The 9,308-nt window shown below is 41.1% G+C and overlaps 1 protein-coding gene across 3 annotated transcripts in view; it reads left to right on the top strand.

Annotated features, from left to right (window-relative positions):
• The first annotated feature begins 4,388 nt into the window (after positions 1–4,388).
• Positions 4,389–9,308, top strand: part of RFC1 (replication factor C subunit 1) — a 45,761-nt gene continuing 40,841 nt past the window's right edge. Inside the window, exon 1 of one of the 3 annotated variants that reach the window (XM_054823274.1) lies at positions 4,389–4,592. In XM_054823274.1, coding sequence (XP_054679249.1) covers positions 4,590–4,592 — 3 coding nt within the window. In that variant the 5' untranslated portion in view covers positions 4,389–4,589. The remainder of the gene's footprint in view (positions 4,593–9,308) is intronic. The other 2 variants (XM_054823273.1, XM_054823276.1) reach the window with 2 other exon arrangements.

Below are 9,308 nucleotides of genomic sequence, written 5' to 3'. Positions count from 1 at the left end.
TGGTGGGGCAGCCATGCATCTGACACCACTCTCTCCCACATAACAAACCTAGAACTCCCTCAACTGCCTGAAGTAAATGATCCACACTTCTCAGCCAAGATTCTACCAAAGGCACCTTGGGAAAGAGAGGAGTAGATAGGGACTGTACCAAGTTGGTCTACAGCATATACTGACATGTTCCTTTTTTATTCTGTGAAACAGCATTTTAAAATGCTAATTTGGATAGTTACTGCATGAACATAATCTTCTATTTTAACATTTAAAAGCTTTGATTGTATGTATCATACTTTATGAAAGAAAACCCAAACACAAGTCGTTATGGATGCCACAATACTTCTAAAGCAGTTAGTTACCATGATTACCAGATGCCTGAGTTCAAAACACCCAGGACAGCTCTGTAAGACCACGGCAATGTATTGGCAAGCTGAAGACAACAGGCTTCTCTCACCAACTACAGCAGAGTTAGTACCACTGGCATCTTATTGCAGACTACGTGCTGCATCTTCACGCGATATGAAAGGTGCAGCAGAGACTTCTGTTCCCAGATGCTTGATCTGGACAAAGACAAAACTTGATAAAATTAAAGAGGAAGCAATTTACTTGATGAGAGTCATATAGTGACTTGAATCTGGAAGGAGGTTTTGATGAGCTGAAGCAAGAGCTGGGGAAAGGAAACACTGTGACTGTTGATTTGGAAAACAATTAGCATAGAAGAGTGAGATGTGATCAGGGGCTGTTGAGAAGCGAGGGTGCAAAGGGAGGGGAAGAGAAAGGAATTAATTATTCCACTAGCTCGAGTGCCAGTCAGTACAGGCTCTGACCCTGATGCTGTACGTGGACATCGGTATGATGCTGCACAGTGGGGTTTCCTGCCGCTGGACATGCACTTAATGAATCTGGTTTCAGAATGAATCAAGGCTGGGAGAGGCTGAGGTCTCCAGGGCATCAGCCATCACTCTTACAGTAGTTGGGAAGCCTAATGATTATTCAGTTCAGTTCTTAGCTATCAAATTTCCTTTTCTGTCCTTGCCTCTGCCAAGGCAAGCGATTCAAATTATGAAAACAACTTTCCACTTGACCATTGAATATGTATTCTCCTTGTTTTAGGGGCCTGACTTGAAAACCTGGGATTTGATCTGCAGAAATGCCTAACACATTAGTCGAAAGGAGTAGAGTTTTGAATGTATGCAATGTTAGGCTGAGTATCCAAGTCAAGACACCTTTGTTCTTCCTAGATATGCAAATGAAGAGAGAGAAAAGACCTAAAGACAAAGTTCACTTCAAAAAAGTGTAATGGTTACATTAACATCAGCTCCTCAGATCTACTAGTGCTAGGTGCTCAAAAAAGCACAACTTACGTGATTGCCCTCAACAGTGTGATGCAAATCAAACACTAATCTTTACCTTATACCTTTACCTTATACAGCAAAAACTGTTTGAGATGGGATCAAGTCTTTTCTAAAGACACATAATTGTGATGGATACTATAGAAAGCCTAATGTAAATAGAAACTAGACCACAGACTTACAAAGAATTTTTGGAATTTTTGGTCTGCAACAAAATGTTAATTCCTGTTTCTACAATGTGAGAGAAATTTGATTTTCTTTACTAGAGACTCTAGCACGCTAAATATTCTCTACAGGATTCCTCCAAAATAGAGCCTACCATCTAGTAAATGAGTACTTTAATGTCTATTAATGCTATGAAAAAATACAGAATTTAATGTGAAATTTCAATTTCAGGAAACATATTTTTGTTCTGTTTTCCTAATCATCTCAGCATTACCACACTGTATTTCTTTAGGGCAATTCCTAACCTCAGAGGTCCTTCTGGAGCTCAGAACATCTCTGTTCCATTATAAAGATTTCTTAAATGATTCAAGTGTATTTCCCCCTAAAACACATGAGAAACACTGCCTTATGGACTTCAAAAGTATCTCAGTGTTAAGTTACAAGTACTTGCCTTGAACTTCAATTAAGTTTCAAACAATTCAAAAAAACAAATTTTGCAGAGCAGTCAATAAAACATCACTTCAAAAGTTGCAATAAAAGCTGATTTCATTTCCAAAATTGTATCAGCATATCAAAATACAAAAATTTGAAAACAAAATAAACAAGCAAATATTAAGAAAAAGAACACAGACTATTTTTTATTTCTCAATATAAGAAAACGTATTTTTCTTATAAACAACCTCCTCTCTCAATAAGCAAGACAAAGCCTTCGTTAGTAATAACAACAGTAGGACTGGTTGTGTTCAATAGGGGGAAAAAAACCAAGCTCAAGAGTTAATATCTCTTTTTCATGTATTTTGGAAAAAAAAATCATAAAAAGCCAAATAGCCTGTGATTTTCAGAAAGGTAGAAAAGTCTAATTTTTTTTTATTATTTGTCTTAGTTGTAAATAGAGTGATGATATTGAGTGTACGTTAGCTACTTTTTAAAAAGCTGTACTTTTAGTTAGGTAATATGCCTTTAAAACATAACCCGCCATCAATTATAGACTCGAAAGGGATATTGCCTTCATTTTATCTTGCAGAGCCCATCATAATACAATGAGTACTCAGTTTTGTTTCCTGTGGCAGAGCAAGGTTTTTCCCACTTCTAGTGGTTCCATAGCCATGCATGTAGAAACAGAGGTACTGCCTCCCCACCGTACCCAGGGGTGAATTATAGTCGTTCCAGGTATTCAGTCTGGTCTCTTCATACAGGGTTAAACTCTTGCCTTCCAAGAAACATGAACATGTCACAAGCCCACAAGCAGATACTGCTCTGCTGGATGTTATTCTAGGTAGCTTTATCAACTACAAATAGAGATAACCACCTGCAATAATTCTTTTAGCATTATTTAAACAGTTTGTCTGGCTCTTACAAATGTCAGCCATTTTAACTGCTCTTTAGTTCTGGTATCAGGAACACGCATGGCTTTAAAAATTACATAACGAGAATTAAATATGTAAACACAAACATATCGCTGGAGATGTTTTTCTAAATTGATACCAGTCTTGTTTGCATAGCCATTAGAGTTGAGTTCATATGGAGTAACTTGCAAATCAGGCTGAAAAGCACAGCTTGTGCTGTAGGTCTGCGTTTACTTGCTTGCTCTGTCATGTGTTTCTTATGCAGAAATCCGAATTTGTAAGCTATGCTAATGTTGAAAATATGAGTCTACCTGACCATGTGCATTCATAAAAGAACAGTACCAATTTCTATATAAACAGCGTCTTACAGTTAAAGTCCCATTCAAAGAATTAAACAGGAATGATAATATAAACATTCATATTTCTTCAGATCAGACAAAAAGATTTGACTTTTATCTCTATGTAATTATCTTTGCTGGAGTTTGACCATGCCACCAAGTAGACAGTCTTGTTCTTGAAAAAAAACCAAAACAAAAACCAAAACCAAAACAGAAAAATGAATACAGAAGGTACACAAATGATAGCACTGGAAATTGCACTATGAGACAAGTACAAATTGAGCTTGTACTCTTTGCTTTTTTTATGAGTGGTTTTCTAAATCAATGGCAATATTTTTAATGTCACAAATTCTGTTTGACCTCCCCATTCTTCTCCAAGACTAGCAATAATTAGCGATTCAGTAGGTTGGCAGAATCTAAACGTCAGACAAATAATTATTGAGAGGGGAACTGTGTTTTTTGTTTTTTTTTTTTGTTTGCCCAGGTTTATTCCCTCCCAGTGTTCAGCAAGAAGAGGAAGAAAACATACGAGATCTCATTAGAAATTGATTAGAAATGAAAGTCAGTGGGTGAAGACATAGCCTAACTTCACAGTTTCTCTCAGACTCCTCAGATGTAGGCTCTGAGCTCTCCCAAGCATAAAATACCATTGAGGAATCAAAGCCTGACACTTCCTGCATAACCAGGAAAGAGGGGAACAACACACCTTTATTACAGGGAACTGATTTTATGTGCTGTGACCTGTACGATGACTGTACTGCTATTAGCGGTCTGCATATTTAGGATGCTTCATTTGCCTCACTGCATTAAAAAACGATAAATCTCACAAAGGTCTGGCACTGTTCGCTTTTTTGTTAAAACATCTAAGACTGTCAGCTCTCTTTCTCTGTCAGAGAGGACTCCTCGCGAAGCTGCAGCAGCTAGAAGCCCACCATTTTGACGGGAGCTGCTATACCCATTCCCTTTACTACCAGGCCAGGACGCGCAGTAGCTGCCCAGGTTTCCTGCCGCGGTTCGGCGGAGCGGTTAAAAGCGGTTAAACCGCCGCCACGTCCTGCCATAGGGGGATAACCCGTTGACGCCTGCACAGAAAGCAGGAGAGGGGAAAAAACAAGGGACAAGACCGGGTGAGCAGGGGACTCCGCCGGAGGCCCGGGAGCAGCACCAGGCCGCGGCGAGGACCTGCGCCACCACCAACCGTCGGGGGGGTAGGAAGCACAAGGGCCGCCGCCGCCCCTCCCCGCCGTGCCGTTCCGTGCCGTGCCGCCGCCCCGCCCGTCGCGGTTGTGACGGCAGCTCCGCGCGCCGGGTTGCGGGAGTTGGCGCGAAGGCGGGGGGGCGGGAGGCATGGAGCCAGAGACGTCCCGCTAGCGAGATAAACCGCCGCTGGCAGCATGGTGAGCACGCCGCACCGGGGGGCCATGGGGCCGCTCCTCCCCCTTCTTCCCCCCCCCTTTCCCCCCCCGGTTCTCCCCCAGGTGCGGGGGGAGGGATCGTTGCGCAGTGTGCCGCCGGCGCCGGGGCCGGATGGGCGTCTTCCCCGGCGCGTGACTGCAGCCGCGGGGCTGCTGGGGCCCGTCCCGGGCCGAATCGAGCGGAGCCGAGCTGGCGGCCCTGGGTGCGGAGGTCCCGCGGTGTGGCGGAGCGGCAGAGACCCGTCTGGGCGTGAGCGGTTGTGAGGCTGCGGAGCAGAGGCCGCCCGTCCTGCCGCGCCTCCCCTCCAGCGGTGCTCGCGCGCTTCCCGCCGCTCCCGCCCTGAGGGGCCAAGGCCCGGCTTCCCACGCGTGTCAGGAAAATAAACCCCTGGCCGAGGAAACGGCCGCGATTGTGCCCTTGCCCCGAGGGGGAAGCGTCTGGGCCTCTACCGCTTCCCCCCCCTCCCCGAAACCGGGTGGTGAGTTAGGTGCGGACCGTGGGCTTGGCGCGGAGGGGAAAGGCGGACGAGCTAAAATCTGTCTTTAAACGCAGTCTGCCCAAGTTTTAACTCTCCCCTTAATTTCAGTAAGAGCATACGCGAAGGCATTGCTGCTGCATTGGACGGTGCAATATTTGCAGAAAAGTCAATTGTGGAAAGAAAAACTTAAAATCTAAAAGTAGATACTTGTTTTAAATAATGAAGGATGCAACCCTCAGTAGGATGTAAAGAGTTTGTAAATATAAATACATACGTGTGTGTGCATGTGTGCTTTCCAAAGTGCTGCTCACTTACACAGCCATTATGAGATTGTATCCCTGCTTCATCTCTGGCTCAGATAGAAATGCTTCTACTCAGATGGAGTTTCTGTGCACGTGTTTCACTGGCTTAACTACAAATGCCGTTCAAAGCCAGTTAGATTCAACTCTGGTTTTGGACTCCCTATAGAGTTTAACCTTGTTTATATCTTACACCTGATGCTCATCAATGATGGGTGATACAATTTGAGTCTTTCACAGTACTGACAGGTTTGCCAGCACTAAGAATCCTGAAACTATTAAATGATATTTGTTTGTTAGGGGTGAGTGATGACTTTAAATGTACGTACGAGGACAAGTCTGCCTCTCCTGTTGCCCTGCCATCACCTCTTTAGAAAACTGGTCTTACTGGCAGACTTGCTTCCTCCTTTCCCACCTTCCTGGGACAGAGGCTTTGCCTCTGTATAGTCTTCTGAATGTCACACATCTCCCAATGTCTTGGCACTTTCCTGAAAGGGAGGAAGACAACCATCATTTTGAGGAGAGGGTGAGTTGCGTCAGCCTATTCCCTTTCCAGTGCTGAAGAGAAGAGGCTGTACAACCATCACTGCTGCAACTGTGGAGATAGAGACAAAAATACGGTGATGTTAGTAACTGCGTAGCCTGTTCTGTGTGTGCAGTGACATCACAAGCATATTGGAATTTAATATCACACCCGTGCAAAATAACTTTTTTTCATGTAGTGCCAAACATAAGTAGCCCCCATCGGGTTGGTTCTGCAGCATCTTCTCAGCTGTGGTGAACTGATGTGTGTAGAGTTACACAATGAACTGATATGTCTCAGAAGGGATTTATTTTTTTACCCAGATCAGTGGCCTGACCCAGTTCCCAAGCAGAGAGCTATACTGGTACACCTGAGGGAATGACTGACTCTGAGTAAGGGCTACTTGAGTTGCCTCTAGCTGAGAGAGGCTTTCACATGGTTGGAGCTGTAGCATCAGCTGGTGTGTACTTTGAACTGTGATACTGCTTGAAAAATACTGTATAGTATCTGTGCTGCAGTTACCACTATTAATAAACGTTAATTAAGTATAGTTATCCAAGCAAGTATTACTGGTTTTACTGAAGTGATACAATAAATTTGATTTCAGCTAGTGCAATTTTTCTGGACACACCAGATGTTAGAGCTGATGTTTGCACTAAACTTGCACTGAAATAGGCAGAATGTAAATAAATTACTCTTTTGATGCAAGGCCCCCATAGACACACTTCTAAATACCTGAAAAAAGATGCATTACTTTCAATTGCAGTCATTGAGCTAGGTGGGTGAAATTCAATTTTCTATCTTGTATTTTGGGGTGCAAACAATTATATGATGCTATTTTGGAAAATATTCTGCCTTACTGAACGCTAGTCTTCTAAAAGCACTGTTTCTATTATGGTTAGGTTGAGATGGTTCTATCATTAAAGTGTTGGAGTAGTTGATCTTTGGTTTAGGATGCCTTTGAAATGCAGGGAATAAACCAGTATGGAGTGTTTATGACTTTTATAACTGACTTTTTTGAGCTGGATCTCAAAAAACACCTTTAGTAAGGTCTTAAAAGTCACCCTGACAAACTCCTTGAGTAACCAGTCTTTGTACTACCTAACAAATTGGTTTCAGTTTCTATTCATGTTATTCTCCTGAGTAAAACACAGATACAAATCTTTCAAGAGAAAACTTGCAACCTGACGTGATTAATTGCTGTGGTCTTCTATTATTGCATAAGATGGAGGATTTGAAGTCAAAACTGGCAAGAACTAGACGGCACAGCCATTACTGAGATCATACAGTTACTAAGATAGCTTATCAGGAACCGGTGCACCTGAACACAGCTTTTTAGGCTGTTTAGGTGCTACGCATCAATTACCCCTGTAATTTAGCGAGAGTGACCAGAAAGTCTTAACTTAGTTACACCTCTTAGGTGGAACTGCTCAAAGTTAACTCTTTAGTTTTCTGGGCAAGGGGACCACCTGGGACAGCCATGCTGGTGAGTGTATCTCCAGGGTACACAAGGCTGATGACTCCTGTGGTTTTTGGGGGAACATTCCTGGAAGGAAACTTGCCACTTACATTGGTACACGCCTTTCCTCATTTGAATGAGCACAGATAAAAGCTAAACATAGGCAGTTTTTCTACCTGGCGAACTCATATATATGCATGGCATTATATACCAATAAGATGGTCAGTCAGAGTATGTTATAATAGATAAAGCCAGAATGGAGGCAAGCAATCCTGTCTGGGATCTAAACTTATAAAAGACTTTATAAATAGTCTTCAGACTTGTCAGATGGGAGACAGTCTGATAGATACTTACATTGCTTGATTTCTGCAATTAGTTATGCAATGAATTAAGGATTTATCTGGCATCTGTTAATAAATGGCATGAAAAATCTGTCTTTTATGATTTTTGGATAAAAGCTTCACTGAAAGACAACTTTATTGTTGCACTGTGGCATACTTTTCTCCCAAGCAATTCTAAATTTACCATCTGTTGTAGCGCAGCAGTGGCTAACAAGGTTACCTTTTCTTCTGAAGAGCAGGATAGCTGAAGAAGATTGGAAGATTTTTAACTCTGAAGATTGAAGGAGATTGTACGCAGATTTCAATTTGCCTTTGTAGCTTAGGGCTGTGTAGTTTAGTCACTCAGAAGTAGATGGTCACTATGGGAAATTAAAATTTACTACCCTAATACAAACTTTTATTCAGAAACCTCTAGGTGGCTTGTGTGCTTTAGTATTCACAGTATTTTCTGAAAAACTCCTTAACACAAGCATGTAACAAAGAAAAGGAAAAAGCTGCCATTTCTTGAGGACTGAAGTGCAGTTTGCGTCAAGAGAATAGGATGGGTTGTGTTAACATAGGGATGCAATGTAGCTGCTGTATCACCACAGTATTTTCAAGTAAATAATAGTATTTGTATGGACGGTGCTTTCTTAATAAATGGATAGAAGATGCTGCTTTGAATAAAAAAACCAAAAATTGTTTATTTTCATTTGACCTGTTAATCTAATAAAATACTACCTGCATTATAAAATATAGTAGCAGTTGACTGTCACCCATTTATTTTAGGTGTTTATGAAGTGATTTGGGGGAGAATAGCTTGTAAAGTTGACCCTGATTAGATACTATTTTTAAAAAGTTTGCAGTGCAGTTTTCAGTCCTCTTTATAGCATGTTAAACGTAGCAGAGTATATAGCTATGACATTCATTTTGTGAATTAAAGGTACTTATGAAGAGCTAATTTGATATGAGGATTGATGAGGCAGAAAATAATAATTTATGTGTTATGATTTGGGCGTTAGCAGTTCAGGAACTGTGATATTAAAATAGTGGAAGAAGCTGGGGCAGACAGGTTAATTTCATATATTTTCTTTATTAAGTCTGTGTTTCATAAGCCAGGATACGATGGCATTTCGTTGTATAAGTCCGTTAAAAAAAAAAATCTAATATTGTGTATCATGTTTGCGGAGCAGTTAACTTACTACTTAACAGTTTTTAGTTGAAATACTAGAATAAATAGAGCATTAATATTGATCTAAAATTAATTATTCTTCAAATATTTGAGGCCTAAAAGTAACTATAAAAAATGAAAACAAAACTTTAACTTTATTTTGCAGTATCTAAAGTATTTAAATTTTACTACATAAAAGATCTAATCAGACTTATAATCAGTTTTTCTGTTGCCTATGTTACCTTAAGCCTAAAACAAAGTCAGTAGTAATGATTGAGTGATTGAGTCCACAAATTTGCTTTGGGACTTTTTAAACAGATGTTTTCTTCAAACCTGTTAGCTATAGGTATTGGCAGTCAAAATTTCAGACCTTATATAGTACGGCATTTATATTGTAGGAGTATATGTAAAATAGAAGAGTGTTGAAAATTTATGCCTCAAGGCATA

The sequence above is a fragment of the Grus americana genome, chromosome 4 (genome assembly GCF_028858705.1).
Source record: "Grus americana isolate bGruAme1 chromosome 4, bGruAme1.mat, whole genome shotgun sequence".
Taxonomy (NCBI): domain Eukaryota; kingdom Metazoa; phylum Chordata; class Aves; order Gruiformes; family Gruidae; genus Grus; species Grus americana.
The sequence above is the reverse complement of the archived record's forward strand: the minus strand, read 5'-3'. Positions and strand labels throughout refer to the sequence as shown.